Below are 20,938 nucleotides of genomic sequence, written 5' to 3'. Positions count from 1 at the left end.
GAATTAGTTACCAATATTTTTTTAAAAGATTTCATCATTTCCTGGTGCTTCCCTGGTGGCTCAATGGTTAAGAATCCGCTTGCCAATGCAAGAGACATGGGTTTGATCCCTGGGTCGGGAAGATCCCCTGGAGAAGGAAATGACAACCCACTCTGGTATAACTGCCTGGAGAACCCCATGGACAGAGTTGCCTGGTGGGCTACAGTCCATGGGGTTGCAAAAGAGCCAGACATGACTTAGCAACTATGCAACAACATTTTTTACTTTATCCCTATTGTTACACACAATTAGTATACTTAATTTATATGACATTACCTGCCTAACTCCTATAGAAACTTGTGTTTACAGATCCTAGTTTTTTATGTACTCTGAATTTGAAGTGCGTGACATGTTACCCATTAAAGTTCTTCAGGGTCACAATATTTTATCTTTATATCCCCTTATTGTTGTTTAATTGCTAAGTTATGCCCAACTCTTTGCAGCCCCATGGACTGTAGCCTGCCAGGCTCCTCTGTCGAGGGGATTTCCCATGCAAGAATATCGGAGTGGGTTGCCATTTCTTTTTCCAGGGGATCTTCCCAATCCAGGGATCAAACCCAAGTCTTCTGCATTGGCAGGAGGGTTCTTTACCACTGAGTCACCTGGGAAGCCTTTATATCCCCTACATGACAATAAAGTCAATGCTTAATAAATTTTAATTTACTAAGAAAAAAAAAGTAGTGATTCAGATGTAAATGTCCTATAAGCAAGTGGAAAAATTTTATACAGTTTGCACTGAAGGGGAGAGACTGGAAATAACAATTTGGTAATATTATTGTACAGGAGGCTGATGAGACCATGGAACTGGGTAAGAATGTACAGATAATTTATAACGTGAGGAAGAAACGAGACCATTAAAGGAATAATAGGGAACACATTCACTTAAGAGTCAGAGAAAAAGGAACCAATGGAAAAATGGAAACAGTAGTCTGAAACACCACAGGAGGGCAAAGACACTGAGATCACAAAAGCTAAAAGAAAAGACTTTAAAATAATCAAGTCAAGATCAAAGAAAAACAAGAAAACGGAGAGTTTATAAAAAGAAATTTTTTAAAAAGAAACTTAGCTATCAGAGATCATTATTGCTCTCTTTGAGAATTTATAAAGAATTAGGTACCATATCATCTTCCTATTAAGTACCTCCTACTCTCTACACTGTATGATGTAGCACCATAAAACGTATAGACAATTAATAAAAGTTGACATATATAAATATACACACCCTTAACAGTACCCCTCGTTATGAAAGATTCACCAGATACACACACTAAAGTAAATTCTGAAGACAGTAGAAAAAGATTGTAAGAAAAACAATATACAATACATAAAATAATTAAGTAAAAGGAGTTTTCACAAAAGCTTCCTTAATTATCAAATGCTTACCTGACACATTTGTTTTTCAATTTTATCAAGTAAGAGGCTCGGAATATTGATAGCAATGTTAGTTCCATCTAAAGTATAATTGTTATCAAGACTAAGGACTGAACTAACAACTTCTCTCTCTTTTTCCAAAAATATAAGTGTTTCATTCACTGAAGTCCACAAAGACCGAACCTTTGAAAACATAAACAAATATTAAAGTCTACATATAATCAGTCTATACATACATTAAAGAAATGTAAAACACAAATACATGCTCTTTCCCAGGAACAAATGAAATATTCCTGGAATGGCTTCTGATAAAAAAATTAACTACTTTAACAGTCTAAAAGCACTGATACTACTTTCAACAGCACTTTAAAGAATTTCTCAGGAGAATCTAGACCATTATGATTTGCAAAACATACCTAAGAAACCTTACATTCTCAAGATGCAATTAGCATTTCCTGTATTCTGATACGCCATCAATCTAAAGGAGATTTTTTTCATGAGGAATAAAAGATTTTCAGGAGAAAAAAGAAAACACCATATATCAACTTTTAAGAGTCATTCAAGTTTCAAAGAGTTAAAATGTCAAAAACTATGTATTAACCTATGTTTATTAAATTAATTATACGAATGTTCATAGCACTCATTTGTAATAGTCAAAAACTGTAATGAATCCAAAGAATTACCTTGAGTAAAAAGAGTATATTTTGCTATACTCATAAAATAGAATATTAGACAGCAATGAGAATGAACACATACAAGAGCATGGATAAAACAGCATTAAGTGAAAGAAGCTGAATACAAAAGAATATATTTCATACACGCCCATTTATGGGTCAAACAGGCAAAACTAATCTTTAGTGTAAGAACTGAGGATAGTGTTTATTCTTAGAAGGAAACAGCCATGAGTGAAAGGGGGTTCAATGCTCCTGGGGTGATGGTAACATTCTGTTCCTTAAGTTAAATGCTGGTTACATGGATGTGTTCACTTTGTGAAATTTTGTCAAGCTACATACAATGATTTTTGCACGTTTTTGCACGTATGTCATTATGCCTCAAAAGAATTTAGAAAAGTAGAGAGAAGGAAAGAAAATATAACTGTATTTGTGTTAATGTCTGTGTCTTCTCACAGCACAAAGAAAAGTTGTCGCACAAAGGAAGTCTCATTGGCTGGCCATCTAGACATCTCATAGGATGGCATTTCCTTGGTGAATGTACAAAGATCTAGGATCTGGGTCTCAGATTTTTCAAGTCTAGAAATTTTATCTTGTCAGTGGCTCAAAGTTGACTCAGGGAAACTAAATATTACCTAAACTCAGGAGAGATAGCTGTGAGCTTCTCTGGTGGTCCCATGGCTAAGACTCTGCACTCCCAATACAGGAGGCCCAGGTTCGATCCCTGGTCAGGGAGCTAGATATCATAAGCCACAACTGAAGACTTTATATTCCACAACTAAGACAAATAAATATATAAAATTTTTTGCTATGAAAACTCTTAATGGATTTCATACCAACCTAACCTATTAAGCTTACAATCAAAGATACTACATTCAACAACAGGAATAGTCATATTCACTGAACTAGAAGCTCCATAAAGGAAGTGACTCTGCTTGTTTTCTTCAATGCTCTAGTCCATAATATCTAGAAGACTGTCTAGCAAGTGATCGATAAATAGTCAATGAATTAATGAATAATTATTTCCTGTTGTTGTTTAGTCACTAAGTTGTGTCTGACTCTGCAATTCCATGGACTGCAGCACGCCGGGCTTCCCTGTCCTTCACTATCGCCTGGAGTTTCCTCGGATTCATGTCCATTGAGTCAGAGATGCCACCCCATTCTCCTTTTGCCATCAATCTTTCCCAGCATCAGGGTCTTTTCTAAGGAGTCGGCTCTTTGCATTAGGGGGTCAAATTACTGGAGTTTCAGCCTCAGTCCTTCCAATGATATACAGATTTCCCTTAGGATTGACTAACTTGATCTCCTGCAGTCCAAGGGACTCTCAAGTGTCTTCTCCAACACCACAGTTCAAAAGCATCAATTCTTCAGCACTCAGCCTTCTTTATACTCCAACTCTCACATCCATACATGACTACTGGAAAAACCACAGCTTTAACTATCCACACCTGTGTTGGCAAAGTAATGTCTCTGATTTTTAATACACTGTCCAGGTTTATCATAGCTTTTCTTCCAAGAAGCAAGCGTCTTTTAATTTCATGGCTGCAGTCACCATCTGCAGTGATTTTGGAGCCCAAGAAAATAAAATCTGACACTGCTTCCACTTTTCCCCCTTCTATTTGCCATAAAATGATGGGGCCAGATTCATGATCCTGAGGAGGGCACTCACCTTTTCCAACGACAAACTGCTAAAAAGTCAAATCAGTACTCCAAAGCAGCTTGGTGACCACAGAATAAGAACAAAGAGCTTAAGAGAGATTTCATCCAAATACAAAGACCTAAGAAACTCTCCTACCCCACATTTGCTAAAGCCAACCTCTGAAAGCCTCAGATCATCTATATCTGCCAGATTCCTCATGCCAGTCTCAATGTGACTTCTCATTTTTCTTCCAAACTTACCACTATCCTCCTTCAAATCATGTATTTTTTTGCTTAGATAAATATCACTGATTAACCTACAATCAAACTGAACTTTCCTTGCTAGAGTGAAAGATTTTAAATTAACCAAATTTAAAACTGTGTTGTATATGTTTAGTCTGATTGATTATAAGCTAATTTTTTCTATTATATTCAAGTGTCTGAAAGGCACCTGTTGATACTTTTATGTCCATACAACTTATGAATTAAAAAAATGTATAACACTGTTACAAAAAGAGACATACATGAGTTCAGTTAAGTCAGTAAACACTGCATATCACAAAAGAAAGATTAAATTTCTCCCTTCAAAAGTTGTCTCACCTTTTGAATTTTCTCTTGTATATTACTTTGGTCATCACAGGGTTCCATTCTAGTTAAAAATTAAATAATCTCATTAGTCAAAAAATGGTAACTTACCATCTAAAGAGCTAATTAATCTGTAATTAATCTGTAAACCCACCCACTAACAACCATTCTTATCAAAAGCAAAAATAAAACTCAACCTCAAAGCTACCATAATTTATTAGAAAATTATGGAATTTTCTAATTCCTAGTCCTAGACTAGGAATCTGTTTTTGTCTTATTATCAACTAGGTATTGAAATGTTATTTTAACTAATCTCATTGTTTATTTTTTAACCTATAACATGCAGGAGGTTAAACTAATACTTCAGGCAACTTTCAGCTCTAGAAGTCACTTACTTTTTTATTTGGTTTTGCAGTCCCATATATTCTGATCTCAAATTTCGTACCTGTTTAACTGATAATCTGCAACAAAAACATACAAAATGACAGCTATAATTCTACTACAACAGTATAGACCACTTTGATATTTACTCCCATTCCATATCTTTACTCAAGGCCTCTAAGGGCTACTCTTCCAAACATACCAGTAGCTAGTCTTGAAGGGCTCCCTTTAAGAATTACAAGAGTGATGTAACATATTGGCAGGACTACTGAGATAAACCAGAACTTCTTGGTTCATAAACTCTGACTTCAGGTAAAAATGCTGGAGGTCAGACTACCCTGCTCTCTTATCCTTACCTCAGATTCTTAGGGGATAAATTCAAATGTTACCTAAGGCAGGCAACATTGCAGTTTTAAAGAGATTTTAAAGGATTTTGTAGCTTTCATAATAGATAAGACAGCATTTAAAAAGCTATCTTACTATAGTTGTTTATAATTATTAAAAATCAGACATAATCTATGTCTTGGGAGTAAGAACCTTGCCTCTTTGTTTAATGCTGTAGGACCAGTGTATAACCAATATCTGGCACACAGAGGTACAAATTTTAAAAAAATGTGCTGAATAGATGAATGTAAATAAATATAAGACAATATAAAACAGCTAAAGAAACCAACATACCTTCTCAACAGATGCTAAGTAGACATTAAAAGTAACACATTAAAGCAATATGGAAAAATTTATAGAATAAAATATCAAGAGAAAAAAGGATACAAAATAGAATGAGCACTATAATTACAGCTTAAAATTTTATTTTCATGTTTAAAAGAAAAAATACCTGAAGAAACTGAATTTTTGAACAAAATTGATATCCTCCTTTTCTCTAAACTTTCATTTACAGTATGCCTAAAGTTTTAAAGTACTTTATTCAGAAGTGATCAGGCTTTAAAATGGAAAAATAAAAGGTAATTGCCAAGGGGTTTTGAGGTATTCATGAATTACTGCCACCGAAGGGATACTGATGACATTTGTTCAAAAAGAAAGGAATTTTCATTTTCTAACTATCAAAGTATTACTTACTGTGCATTTTCTTGATATTTTTGGGTAACACAATCTTCTCTTTGCAAAACTTGTAAAAATCTATTACGTGCTACAAGGCATCTGGCAAGGCATATGTGCAAATCTTGTGGTTTTACATTAAATGTCTCTGTAAAACGTATAGAAGAATCTACATGGAAGATAAAATATAGAAAACTTAGACTTGTGCTATGCTGGGCTTAGTTGCTCAGTCATGTCCAACTCTGTAACCCATGGACTGTAGCTCCTCTGTCCATGGGGATTCTCCATGCAAGAATATTCAAGTGGGTTGCCATGCCTTCCTCCAGGGGATCTTCCCAACCCAGGGATCGAACCCAGGTCTCCAACATTACAGGCAGATTCTTCACCGTCTGAGCCACAAGGAAAGCCCAAACTTAGACTTACAAGCTAATAAATATAAAAAATGTGAGACTGTTGAGAAATTAACAACCTCACTTAACTAACAACTCCTTAAAAGCTGGTATGACAATACACACAAAGGTACAACTCATTTCAATAAAAGCAAGGATGACCTGTTTTTTAAACAAGGCAACTAGAAAAGGATTGGAGACTTCCCAGATGGTACAGTGGTAAAGAATCCACCTGCCAATGCACAAGATATAAGAGAGAAGGATTCGATCCCTGGGTCAGGAAGATCACCTGGAGTAGGAAATGGCAACACACTCCAGTATTCTTGCCTGGAAAATTCCATGGAGAGAAAGAGCCTAGCAGACTATGGTCCATGGGGTCGCAAAGAGTATGACATAACTAAACAACTGAACATACATAAAAAAGGATTATCTGAAGTTGAGTTATTTTACATAACTAAAAATTTTTAGAATCCATCTGCCCAAAATAATTATTATCACAGCACAAAACATCCATGAACAAATACACTATTACACATAAGCAACTTCTTAACACACCTTTTAACAACAAAGGAAGAAAATAAGAAGGGATGAGGTGAGATCACATCACCTTCATTGCTGCTATCAGCCTACTTTTCTTCCTAGCAAGACCAACAGGATAAGACAACCAAATAAAACCAATCTCCATTTCTCAAGTAATTCTTGGCTATGTTACTAATCATCAAAGCATATCCTGAGAAAAATCCATCCAATCATTTTAGAGTCTGGGTTTTCACGTGCAATAAAATGTAATAAATCCTACTTTAATATGGCTAATACAATAAAGATAGATATGCTGGAAAACAACGGCCTCACACCATACTTAACATGACAAATCCAGGTGCTAGATCACCCACAAAAAAAGAATCAAAAATTCTAAATATTTAACAGGGGATGAGTTTATTGGATATAGAAGTCATCCATAAACTGAATATGGTAAATGAAACTGCTTTAAATAAGCAATCAGATAACCCATGCCTAAAAGCTTTTTGTACAATAAACTCTTGCCAAATCCAAATACACATGATTCATATAAAACAGTTTGGGTTACATGTAACTAAAATGGATCATCTAATAGAAAAACTGGTTAAGTGCTCATGCCACATTAAATTTAAAATATACAAATACTTATAAAATGAGATCACACGTACATGTTTTAAAAAACCATGCAGAGAAGATAAACTAGAAAAAAGGTACTGTACATATATATATATACACACACACAAATACACATATGCACAAACACAATATATACTTTGAACACACACAAAATGATATACATATAGTTTGTCATTGTACCATTGTTTTTATAGCAAAATATTAGGGCGGGGGGGAAAGCCAAATGTCTGTCAGAACAAATGTGTGATTAAATACACTATGACACACCCATTCAAATACCCAGTTCCAAAGAGAGAAAAAGAAAAAGATCTATGAACTGATATGTGATGATCTCCAATATACACTGTTACATAAAAAACACAAGACTGAAAACCGTCACCATTTAGGGTTTAAAAAGAATATATACATATTTGCCAGAATTACTGATTCCAATGGCTGCTTCTGAAAAGGGAATCCAGGTAACCTAGATTATAGATAGCACCGCTATAGATATCACTAGACAGAAGTGGAAGACACTTTTCACTTTCTAAATTTTGAATCATGAGAATGTATTACTCAAAATAATTAAAATGTACAATATGACACTAAAAAAAAAACAAAACAACAATAACAAAACACCTAAAAGAAATAAAAATGTCAGCAGTGGTTATCTCTAGAAACTGGAAGATGGGATTGTACTGCACCAACGTTTTCATCTTTTTCCTCCCATGTTTCATGAGCACAACTCAAACAGAGCAGCATATTTAATAAGCTACAAATGGCATTAAGTCTTAGCATCAAAATCAGTATTTTGTTTCTAAGATTTAGCAATTAGATCAAATCCCTTTAAAACACAATTTCAAACCAAAATATTCCAACACATTGCCAGTAGTCATACTAAATCTCTAACAAATTCAATACAACATTTAATACAATGTATTATAGGCAAACTATAACCTGTAGGTCTGCTACTGCTGCTAAGTTGCTTCAGTTGTGTCCGACTCTGTGTGACCCCATAGACAGCAGCCCACCAGTCTCTGCCGTCCCTGGGATTCTCCAGGCAAGAACACTGGAGTGGGTTGCCATTTCCTTCTCCAATGCATGAAAGTGAAAAGTGAAAGTGAAGTCACTTAGTCATGTCCGACTCTTTGCGACCCCATGGACTGCAGCCTACCACGCTCCTCTGTCCATGGGATTTTCCAGGCAAGAGTACTGGAGTGGGGTGCCATTGCCTTCTACAAACCTGTAGGTCTAACCTGGCCCATTTTTGTGAGGTCAGCAAACTAGGCCTGCTTTCTACATTTTTCAGGTGTTGTATTACAAAAAAATTTTTTTTTAATTCACAGAAAAGTGTATGTGACAGAGACTCTTATGTGGTCCACAAAGCATAAAACATTCACTGTCAGATCTCACATAGAAAATGTTCCCCAACCCTGTATTAGAACATAATAATCCGCATTGCTACTTATGTTCATTATGACAGGATTTCAAACTGCAGTTCCAATAAAACATTAACTATTTGCCTGTTGAGATAAAATAATATCTTTATCTTATTTTATTAAACTCTCTTGATGATTTACAAATTATAAGAAATAATAAAAACCAAGAATCAAAGAGAAAAAAAAAATCTTACCATAAGTTTAACTTACTTTTAGAATGGGTTTTTATATATTTTACTGCAACAAATCTTGCAAAGTGATACATTACATGAATAAACTTAGGACCAACTGGAAATAGAAATAGTGAACCAACAACTTGAGGAAAGCTACTTCCACATTCGACCTATGATAAAAAGAAACAAGATAATTTGAAGACATTATCAATGATAACCTTTATATTTACATCATACTGTTTTTGAAGCACAACAGGATTTATCAGAATTACTACATTTGAACCACAAGTTAAATTCTTAAATCTTTCTAAGCTCTTGGTAGGCTCAGTCACAAAAAGTAATTAAAAATTAAAGTCACAATTATTGATACTATTTGGGGACACAAGCTAAAATAATCTAGAGTCAAAATTATTTCTTTAAACAAAAACTGTTATATAAATTCCTAGGAACTCAAAAACCTATTTCGAAGGCACTTAGTCAAAAAACTGGTTTCCCAGAAACAGAGCCCCAATCAAAACCACCAGAAAGTATTATTCTGATATTTCTTATTTATACTGTTAGCATAAAAGCATTAAGAAGCTTTCGCCTTTAAAAAAATTAATGTACCTCAATAAAGCCAAACAAAAAATTTCAGTTTTCAACTGCTCAAAAGTTTTAGAAAGAGAATACTTACAGAAATCTTTTTCAACCATTCACAGAAAAGTTTTCGGAATTCAACATCACGTTTTTGATCAAATGGAGGCCAACAATGTCTTTAAAACAAAAATAAAAGTTAGAATTATGAACAAAAAAACAAACTCAGCAAAACTTTAAAATATCAAATTTATCTCCTAGCTCAGCTGATAAAGAATCTGTCTACAATGCAGGAGACCCTGGTTCAATTCCTGGGTCAGAAGATCCGCTGAAAAAGGGATAGGCTACCCACTCTAGTATTCTTGGGCTTCCTTGGTGGCTCAGCTGGTAAAGAATCCACCTGCAACGTGGGAGACTTGGGTTTGATCCCTGGATTGGGAAGATCCCCTGGAGAAGAGAATGGCTACCCACTTCAGTATTCTTGCCTGGAGAATTCCACGGACTACAGTCCATGGGTTGCAAAGAGTCAGACACCACTGAGTGACTTTCACTCACTAGAAACATTATTGCTAAATCAAGGCTAAGTTGGGAAAAACTCAACATTCAGAAAACAAAGATCATGGCATCCGGTCCCACCACTTCATGGCAAATAGACGGGGAAACAATGGAAACAGTGACAGACTTTATTTTCTTGGGCTCCAAAATCACTGCAGATAGTTACTACAGCCATGAAATTAAAAGACACTGCTCCTTGGAAGAAAAGCTATGACCAACCTAGACAGCATATTAAAAAGCAGAGACATTACTTTGCCAACAAATGGCCATCCAGTCAAAGCTATGGTTTTTCCAACAGTCATGTATGGATGTGAGAGTTGGACTATAAAGAAAGTTGAGTGCCAAAGAATTGATGCTTTTGAACTGTGGTGTTGGAGAAGACTCTTGAGAGTCCCTTGGACTGCAAGGAAATCAAACCAGTCAATCCTAAAGGAAATCAGTCCTGAATATTCATTGGAAGGACTGATGCTGGAGCTGCAACTCCTATACTTTGGCCACCTGATGCAAAGAACTGACTCACTGGAAAAGACCCTGATGCTGGGAAAGATTGAAGGCAGGAGGAGAAGGGGACGACAGAGGACAAGAGAGTTGGATGGCATCACTGACTTGATGGACATGAGTTCGAGCAGGCTCTGGGAGTTGGTGATGGACAGGGAAGCCTGGCATGCTGTATTCCATGGGGTCATAAAGAGTCAGACATGACTGCATGACTGAAATGAACTGAAGGCTAACATTCATAAATTTCAACTAAAGAGAGACCACCCTGTAAGAAATTAGGGCTTTTTCCTTATAAACATCTATAGGGTTAAACTCTGTTTAGTGTGAATAATCAATGAATACATAGGGATGAATATAGGAATGAATCACTATTAAAATTACTGAAAATCAGTTAAAGAAGACAACATGCTCAATGAATTTACTAGGCTAACATATAAAGATGGTGTAAATAAATTAGTATGTTAAGCCCAGGGCAAAAGAGAGAAACATAAATGGTTACATATGAAAAGCACAAGAAGAATGGCCTAAGAGATCATAACCCCTAGGGATAACCCATATCACAGTCAGTAGGTGCTACTGTTCTGTGGACAAACAAGATATAAAATTATTAAAAATTCATTTTTAGTAGAGAATAATGGATTTTAAAATTTGCCTATTGTTTCCCACTGATAATCTGTTTTATCTAAATTTTTATTCTGAGGCATAATTATTTGCTGAGGGCCCCATATTTTTCATATTTCTATAGCATAACATACCTTGTGTATTCACAGAAAAAAAATTAAGTATGCATAGAAAACAGTTTAAAAGGCTGGAATAACAACAGTGATATTTTCTAGTGGGGTTTAAGAATGATTTTTACTTCTTTAACTTTTTCTGTATTTGCTGAATTGGTTTAAATAAACTCTATTTTGTTTATAATAAGGAAAAAAATCCAAAAATCTATTTTTATCTGAGCAGGGGAAGCCCTATAACTTAGTGATGCCTGAACGCCTGCTAAGTTGCTTCAGTTGTGTCTGACTGTTTACAACCCTCTGGACTATAGCCCGCCAGGCTCCTCTGTCCATGGATTCTCCAGGCAAGAATACTGGAGTGGGCTGCCATGCCCTCCTCCAGGGGATCTTCTCAACCCAGGGATTGAATCCCTGTCTCCTGTATTGCAGTCAGATTCTTTACTGCTGAACCACCAGGGAAGCCCATAATATAGTGATAGGGGTTTCCAAAATGTGCTTCAAATATACTTGTTCTCTTGGTCACTCAAAACTTTAACTGAAGGCAAGACTATTAAATTATCATAAATAAAAACAATGGACTTACTATTTAAGATAATGATGACACAACATAAATATTGAAACAAATTTGAACTTTTTTATGACAGATGAAACCCAAATCACCTACAAAATAACTTGGAATCAAGGTTAGTGATTATTCACATTTTTACCTCTGCTTATACTATTTAATATACAACAGTATAGGACAATAGGCTAAACTTAATAGGAATGATCTTTGCCTATAGTACTTGATACTTCTATATATTATGACAAAAATAATAATGATTTACAGAGATTTCAGGAAATAAAAACAGACAAAACAAATAATATTGCCTATAAAAAAAGGAGTAAAGAGGTAATTAACAACAAAAATCAAAACAAAATTAAGTGCATGGCTAGATTAGTATCAATTAACTATTCTAATAATTAAGACTGTGAAGAAGTTAGGAATTATATATGTATAAAATAAAATCCATATACTTATGAAATCTACCATGAATTCAAGTACTGAAAAAAAGGACTCAGATTAATAAAGGTTAAGTACTAAATCTGTAAGACTCAAACCTAATATTTATAACATACATTCAAAATAATAGTTGAAAGCCAAAGTTTAAATTCTCGCTATATCAAGTCATAATCCCTTTTTTAAGTCCCTTACAAAAATAAAATAACTTTTACTCACTTGAAAACTTCTTTGGTGAGAGACTTGTCCAGTGTTTGAAACAAAAAATAAGAAACTATGTGAAAGGCATCACGGTTCAGCTTGTCAAACATGTTCCTATGGTTTAAAAGGAAATAAAGACAGGAAGAGGTTAAAAAAAGAAAAGGTTAATAAAACAGTATCACAAAAAGCTGTGTAAGACTTTGATACAGATTAGTAGTTTTCATTCTGTTCAAGAGGTCAAAACAAATTATTTTTTCTATTTCATGTATGCATTTATAACCAATTAAGTAACACATGCAAGTTTTTATATTTTGGTTCTGAAAATATAGATCAAATAGAAAACTGGTAGAACTTTATTTCAATGAACACATTCCACAAAAAGAAAAGGAAAGTCTAATTAGGTGAAGAGAAAACCATGGCTAAGATAAGTGATGATGTGATACCAACCAACATTTTCTGACAATAAAAGACTTAAAATTTATTGACTGTATTGGTCAGGTATTATTTTAACTAAGCCTTTGACAAGCAGTAACTCAGCTGATCTCCACCAGCCATATGAAGTTAGCGACTGTACTTGCAGCTTTAACATGTACTTGCAGCTTTAACATGAAGTATTTTATTTAATCTCAACAACATTAGAAAGTAGTTTGATTTTCCTCATAATACAGATGACATGACAAATAGATCTAAGTACCTCTGTGAATACATAAAGCTATTTTCCTGAAATAAACTTTCTGAGTTGGAAAAACATTAACATTAAAATTCCCACGCTTAACTTTTTGTCAAATAACTCTTATCCTTGGAATGTTTCTATTCCTCAAAAAAAAATACAAATAAAGTTCCTACCTCCTTATCATCTCTCAAACCTGTTATTTTTTTTTTCACATACACTTCTAATTTTAAAAAAGATAACCTTTAAAGAAAGGTTTGCTCACCTACTAGACTAAAATTTTATAAGGGAAAAGTTTATGTTTGCTCTGTTCACCACTGTATACCCAGGTCCAACACTGTGTTCAATTAATATCTATTGAGTAAAAAGTGAATGAATCACCTTTTCTTTCCATTCCCACTGCCTTCTGTAGTTTAGGTACACCTAACTGCAAAGCCTTGATTCTTCCTCTAATCCATTCTCTGTAATACAACCAGCATGATTTTTCCAAAATGCAAATCTCTGGGGCAAATATCCACGAATGGAATTACTTGATCATATGTTAAGTGTACATTTAACTTTACAAGCAAAGTGACTATGCAATTACATGCTCACAGAAACTAGAAACACATAAAATTTTCCACCAACATATATAAGTAAATGTGGGACTTCCCTGATGGTCCAGTGGTTATGACTCTGCACCCCACTGCACAGGGTGTGAGTTCAATCCCTGGCCAGGAAACTAAGATCTCTGCATGCTGCATGATACACACAGCACAGCGTGTGTGTGCGTGTGTGTGTGTGTGTAAGATCTGTGCATGCTGCATGATACACATAGCACAGCGTGTGTGTGTGTAAGATCTCTGCATGCTGCATGATACACACAGCACAGCGTGTGTGTGTGTGTGTGTGTGTGTGCATATTAAAAAGCAAATACAAAAATTTCGCACCAAACTGGCTGTGCGGAGACCGCGGTTCACGGCTAGCTAGAAAGTGTTTCCTGCCGCTGTCATAGTTCGTCCCTAAACTGCATCATCACTGTGTCCCAGAACATGGGCATCGGCAAGAACGGGAACCTGCCCTGGCCACCACTCAGGAATGAATTCAAGTATTTCCAAAGAATGACTATAATCTCTTCAGAAGAAGGTAAACAGAATTTGGTGATTATGGGTAGGAAGACCTGGTTCTCCATTCCAGAGAAGAATCGACATTTAAAGGACAGAATTAATATAGTTCTCAGTAGAGAACTCAAGGAACCTCCAAAGGGAGCTCATTTTCTTGCCAAAAGTTTGGATGATGCCTTAGAACTTACTGAAGATCCAGAATTAACAAATAAAGTAGACATGGTTTGGATAGTGGGAGGCAGTTCTGTTTATAAGGAAGCCATGAACAAGCCAGGCCATCTTAGACTATTTGTGACAAGGATCATGCAAGAATTTGAAAGTGATGTGTTTTTCCCAGAAATTGATTTTGAAAAATATAAACTTCTTCCAGAATATCCAGGTGTTCCTTTGGATGTCCAGGAGGAAAAAGGCATTAAGTACAAATTTGAAGTATATGAAAAGAACAATTAATGTGAAAATGTTTTCCCATCTATTTCAAGCCTTTCTCCCCGCCAAGGAAAACTATATATTTTTCTGTTGTAGAGACTTCTGTTCACTTTAGATTTATTACTTCTAAGCAATGTACTTTTATTCCCTATTAATCTTTTTTTATTAATTATTATTGGAGTATACCTGCTTTACAATGTTGTGTTAGTTTCTGCTGTAGAACAAAGTGAATAAGCTATACATATACATATATCCCCTGTTTTTTGGATTTCCTTACCTTAGATCACCACAGAGCATTGAGTTCCATGTGCTATATAGTAGGTTCTCATGAGTTATCTGTTTTTTACCTAGTTGTATATTCCCCAGTAATCTTAACTAGACTATATCAGATACCATTTGTAAAAAAATTCTTGCTATAACTGTCTGAATTCCCATTAAGGGCCAGGAATAGGTTACCAGCATCACCTAGGGTAGAATATATCTATCAAGACAGCCCAAAGTGGGAGGGTCCCCTGGTGGCAAGAGTTGAAACCAGAGCCTGTAGAGCTAGGGGGTAAGTTCAAAGGTCAGAAATGGACAATAAACAGAAAAACTAGCATTCAGTTATTAAATTAGATCAAAAGAGGGACTAAGAATTACTCCATATAGATCACACTACTGAAAAAAATTCTGTTCACTCAGACCATTCCACAAGGATAGTGATGAACAGGTACAAGACTACCTTTTGATGGTTAAGAGAACGTCTGAGACCTTTAAAAACTTTGTTTCTGACCTTCAGTGAGATTTCACAGGATGTTACAATGACAGAACAAGAAGTGGCTGCTCTTTACAAAAATGGATAACCTAAAATCATGCATAATGGCTTAAATTTTAAAAGGTAATAAATTGAGAATGAATATTGCTAGAAACCAAAATTAGTAAGTTAGAAACTGAACATCACAGAATTAAAAAATGAAAACTAAACCATGTTTTACCCATCTTATTAGCAAAATTTAGATTACTAATATAAAAATATAGCATTTTCTGCCTATAAATTGGTACAACCTTTTTAGTGTGTAAGTTAGCAGTATTAATTAAAATTCAAAATATTCTGGGTTTGGACCCAGAACTTCCACTTTTAAAAATTATTCCTGAACAAAGAGATGGGTCCAAGAACATCTGTTGCAAAATTTTGTTTTAAACTTGGAAAGAACCCAAATGTTGATTAATAAGAACTAATGTCTATAAAATGTAACATCTGCAGCAGTAAAAAAAAAAGGATTGACTGAAAAATGCCAAAAACTGCTAAGAAGCAACTTATGTATCAACTCAAAATGTTTAATAAATGTTAATATGTGGGAAAAAGCATGCCACAAAAAATAAAATAAAATAAAATAAATAAAAAGCAAATACATTATTTTGCCAACAAAGTTCCGTCTAGTCAAAGCTATAGGTTTTTCCAGCAGTCATGTATGAATGTGAGAGTTGGACTATAAAGAATGCTAAGCGGCAAAGAATTGATGCTTTTGAACTGTGGTGTTGGAGAAGACTCTTGAGAGTCCCTTGGATGGCATGGAGATCAAACCAGTCAATCCTAAAGGAAATCAGTCCTGAATATTCATTGAAAGGACTGATACTAAAGCTGAAACTCCAATACTCTGGCCACCTGATACGAAGATCTGACCCTGATGCTGGGAAAGACTGAAGGCAGGAGGAGAAGGGGACGACAGAGGATGAGATGGCTGGATGGCATCACTGACTCAATGGACATGAGTCTGAGCAAGCTCCAGGAGTTGGTGATGGATAGGGAAGCCTGGCATGCTACAGTCCATGGGGTCACAAAGAGTTAAACATGACTGAGTGACTGGACTGAAGTGAACTGATGTGTGCGTGTGTGTGTGTGAATCAACTAAGTGAATCAAAATTTTTTTTAATTTTAAAGCAAATTTGATGCCATAATCATGCTTAAAGAATTTTAAAGGGGATGTCTGTTTCAAAAGAGTAGATCCCTTCCACTAACCAACTAAGATGACTCTAAAGACATTGTGGGGGAGGTAGGGGGTGGAAATCTATGACAATGTTCTAAAAAAAAAAAAAGATCACTGAACCAAAACTTAACTGATTTTAGTTAATTTTGAAAGGCAGAAAGCAGACTGCAATTGTATAAACCAGAGCAGAGAAAAAACAAAGATTGCCAAAACAACAGAGATGATACACTGACAATGGGAATCATTCTCAGTGGAGGCCTCAAGAAGATTTAAACTTCTCTGTCATACGTTGGGGCATCAAATCATGTGAGATAAATGGAACATTTATTAATACAGAATCATAACTTGATAAATGCTACCCACTGGTAAGCATTTCTATATATAAATAGTAGTAACTTTTAAACAAATAGTTCCCAAGCAAAACTTATTATAATTACAGCTCTAACCCTTGACAGCAGGTGCTCACTTGTGTCCCACCAACTGGAGCCCTGCCAGCTCTTCTGTCCACGGGATTCTCCAGGCAAGAAGGCTGGAGTGGGTTGCCATTTCCTCCTCCAGGGGATCTTTCCCATCCAGGGTTCCAACCAGCATCTCTTACATTGGCAAGCAGATTCTTTACCACTGAGCCACCAGGGAAGCCCAACACCCATATTACTGATGAGGAAACTAAGGCACAGAGAGGTTAGGAGTCTCTAAATCTTGACACTAAAACAATTTTAATACAGCTGAAAAAGTCAAGAAAAGGGAGAAGGCAAAAGAGGGTAGTAAGTGTAGGTGAACTAATTTTCATATAAAGAAAAAGCTACCTTCACTGTGAAATTACTTAGCGGGAAATCAAGAGATACTTTTAAGATTAATACATCAAGAAATAGAGGACTAAGCACATTATTTAAATAGTGTCACAAGAAGGATGGAAATAACGTAATTACAAATGTCAAGAAGATTGAGAACAGGAAATAGCCTGCTACTGCTGCTGCTAAGTCGCTTCAGTCGTGTCCAACTCTGTGCGATCCCATAGTCCGCAGCCCCCCAGGCTCCCTCGTCCCTGGGATTCTCCAGGCAAGAACACTGGAGTGGGTTGCCATTTCCTTCTCCAATGCATGAAAGTGAAAAGCGAAAGGGAAGTCACTCAGTCATGACTGACTCTTAGCGACCCCATGGACTGCAGCCTACCAGGCTCCTCCACCCATGGGATTTTCCAGGCAAGAGTACTGGAGTGGGGTGCCATTGCCTTCTCCAGGAAATAGCCTAGTATCCCAAATTTTCGTTGGCCTTCAGTGGGGAAGATAATACTGTGTAAAGTTGCTAAGAACAGAAATATAAACAAAGTTCCTTTTCATAATGAGACTGTAACATTTATAGCAGAGTAGGAAGGAGCTTTTACTTTTCATCTTAGTACCACTCTCCACTGGTTTTTTGCTAACTGTGGCATCAGTTTAATTCAGTCGCTCAGTCGTGTCCGACTCTTTACGACCCCATGAATCGCAGCACGCCAGGCTCCCTGCCCATCACCAACTCCTGGAGTTCACTCAAACTCACGTCCATCGAGTCGGTGATGCCATCCAGCCATCTCATCCTCTGTCGTCCCCTTCTCCTCCTGCCCCCAATCCCCCCCAGCATCAGTCTTTTCCAGTGAGTCAACTCTTCGCATGAGGTGGCCAAAGTACTGGAGTTTCAGCTTTAGCATCATTCTGTGGCATGCTTCAGTCTAATAAGTAAAAAGTATAAACTAAAGAGCAACTACTTTAAAAGGCCCCCTTGAGTCCTAACGGCATTTCTATACAATGGAAGGCGGTGGCTCTCCGTTACCAAATCGCCCCCTCCCTTGACTTCACAGACCAACCAGCTTCACGACCAAACCAGGACTAAGCCCCTCCTCCAGTTTCGCCCCAACTGCAGACTCTACTCCCTACAAAGCGCTCCCGGCTAGGTTCCTTAACGGACAGTCTCTGCCACCAGGTCAGCTGCCGCTAGGAGCAAAGGCTTTTTAGCCAGCGCCGAACCACAGTAACCGACTACCTAATTATCAACCCGCCGGTCCGCAACAGGGCGGGCTGCACCAACGTAGCCAGTCTCAGACACCCCCGCCGCCAGCCCAATCCTCCTTACACTCCGAAGTGCGTGTGTGACACGGTATTTCCGCAGGCTATAGTCGCCAGACAAGGCTCGAAGCCGAGCGCTTGCAGGTACATCCACAGACGCTCCTTTTCGAAAGAAGTGACCCAGGCCGATCTCATCTTCGCGGTAGGCAGGGCCCGGCAAAGGAAGAAAGCACAGGCTCCAAGGACTGAGAGGGCCCCTCAGGCTTCTTCCCTAAGGGCAGCCTAAGGTGGCGGCGGCCCCTCCACTGCCAACACTTGAACCTCTCTCGTTCGGAGCCATTTCGCCTCAAATGGCCTCAAGTAGCCTGAAATTCTAAAGTCTCAGGAAAATAGAACCTCTAACTGTAGCACCGCACAGCGGCCAGAGCGAAGACACCACAAACCGAGCGTCCCGCGCTTCCGGAAGACGCCGTCCGGCTCCCGGTGGAGGACGGGCTCCCTGGGAGGATTATATCTCCCGCCATGCAATGCGCCCTCCCCTCGGTCTTTTCCGCGCAAGACCGGCGGGGAACAACAAGACCCACAAGGCTTTGCGGGGCTGGGGAACTTTTTCGCGCTTGCAAGCTTTAGCACGGCATTGTTTGGCTTCGCGCTTCCTGACTTTTTGTCTGATCTCTGTGTTTCCTTTCGCTCGTATATGCCTACTACGTCAGATAAAAACCACAGGCCGTTATTCAGTGTAGTAGAAAAGGCATTCTCAGCTATTCTCAGTATATGTGTAACCCTGAGCATGTCGCCTCATTTCTGAGCGTCGGGTCTATTATTAATAAAATCTTCTATGCCCTAAAGTGCCCTAACCCTAAAGTTCCTTTCAGCTCCTTACTTTAAGAAATCTGGCTCTCCCCTACGCATATACCTTTCCTCCGCAGCCCTGTCAATTGATGATTGCTTTCTCCTCTACATGCCGTACGAATATCAACACAACCAGACCTGGAAATGGGGTGGGTATCCTACTTATTTCTTATCACCAGTTTAGCCATTATTGCCTCACTAAAACCACCAGCTTATTTGAAATGTATGCGGTCACCCGCAACTCTTCCTTGTGGAGGTCAAGTATAAGATCTCCAGGTTGCTGGACCTTGTTCTGAAATTTCGCATTTAATTCTCTGTCTCTCCAACGTTACTCCTGTAATAATTTTTTGATGATTTCATTGTCCATGTATTGACCTTTCCAATGCCCTGGCCTCTCAGTTTCTTGACCTCTTCTCAGCACCTTAGCCCCCCTTCTCTTTGCCAGATTTATCTGGCAGAAAACAAATCACTATTGAATCAGTTCTCTGCCTACTCCATACCTGAAGTTTAGCAGTTTAATGCAATCATGATGCCTGGTGTCATCCAAAATTCATGATAACTGAAGTAGACTTTTAGGCCTGCCCTCTCCACCCTACTATTTTTCCCAAATCTCACTCTCCATACAATTATACATATATTCTTCCCTCTCTTGATCTTCCAGTATCTTCTTCCTCCTCACTCTCAATGATGAACTTTGTTCTTAGTTGATAGGTGCTTCCCAAAAAGAACCTCCATCAACAATTTACCAGTCTGCCTATATCTATGCCCATATAGTCTTCCTTGTCTCATTAATCTGGGTGATTCAGGGCATAGCTACCTAAGACCAAGCCTCTCACTCATTTGATATGCTGTATTCCTTTTCTCACACTCCAGTATTTGTCCTCTACTCTCTCCTGCATCATCAGTTCTCCCCTCAGTATATAAACATGCTGTCAATATCCTCCATACAGGCCATTACAGATTATTGAATAGCATTCCCTCTGCTATACAACAGGTTTTTATTACTACCTATTTTATATATAAGGGCTTCCCTTGTGGCTCCAGCAGAAGATGCAGGTTTGATCCATGGGTCCAGAAGATCCCCTGGAGATGGAAATGGCAACACACTCGTTTTCTTCCCTGGGAAATCCCATGGACAGAGGAGCCTAGTGGGCTACAGACTATGAGGTCGAAAAGAGTCGGACACGACTTAGTGACAAACTTTCACTGTCACTTTTCACTAAATTTTATATGTAATAGTGTGTATATTTCAATCCCAATCTCCCAGTTTATTCCTCCCCTCCCTTATCCCCTGGTAACTATGTTTGTTTTCTACATCTGTGAGTCTACTTCTGTTCTGTAAATAAGGTCATTTGTACTCTTTTTTTTAGATTCCATATATAAGTGATATCATATGATATTTGTCTGCATCTGACTTACTTGACAATCTCTAGGTCCATCCATG

At 37.3% G+C, this 20,938-nt stretch overlaps 1 protein-coding gene and 1 pseudogene across 2 annotated transcripts in view; one reads left to right on the top strand and one right to left on the bottom strand.

Moving 5' to 3' along the window:
- Nucleotides 1-19,158, bottom strand: part of HAUS6 (HAUS augmin like complex subunit 6) — a 41,437-nt gene extending 22,279 nt beyond the window's left edge. The window contains exons 1-8 of the mRNA XM_013965895.2: nt 18,710-19,158; nt 12,453-12,548; nt 9,550-9,628; nt 8,914-9,046; nt 5,763-5,910; nt 4,700-4,765; nt 4,320-4,368; nt 1,423-1,593 (exon numbers count right to left, since the gene is read on the bottom strand). Of these exons, the coding sequence (XP_013821349.2) occupies nt 1,423-1,593; nt 4,320-4,368; nt 4,700-4,765; nt 5,763-5,910; nt 8,914-9,046; nt 9,550-9,628; nt 12,453-12,548; nt 18,710-18,837 (870 nt within the window). The 5' untranslated portion in view covers nt 18,838-19,158. The remainder of the gene's footprint in view (nt 1-1,422; nt 1,594-4,319; nt 4,369-4,699; nt 4,766-5,762; nt 5,911-8,913; nt 9,047-9,549; nt 9,629-12,452; nt 12,549-18,709) is intronic.
- On the top strand, nt 13,731-14,750 carry LOC102169668 (annotated as a pseudogene). The gene has a single exon (XR_001295961.2). The product of XR_001295961.2 is annotated as a dihydrofolate reductase pseudogene (transcript).

This window comes from Capra hircus, chromosome 8 (assembly GCF_001704415.2).
Source record: "Capra hircus breed San Clemente chromosome 8, ASM170441v1, whole genome shotgun sequence".
NCBI lineage: Eukaryota > Metazoa > Chordata > Mammalia > Artiodactyla > Bovidae > Capra > Capra hircus.
The sequence above is the reverse complement of the archived record's forward strand: the minus strand, read 5'-3'. Positions and strand labels throughout refer to the sequence as shown.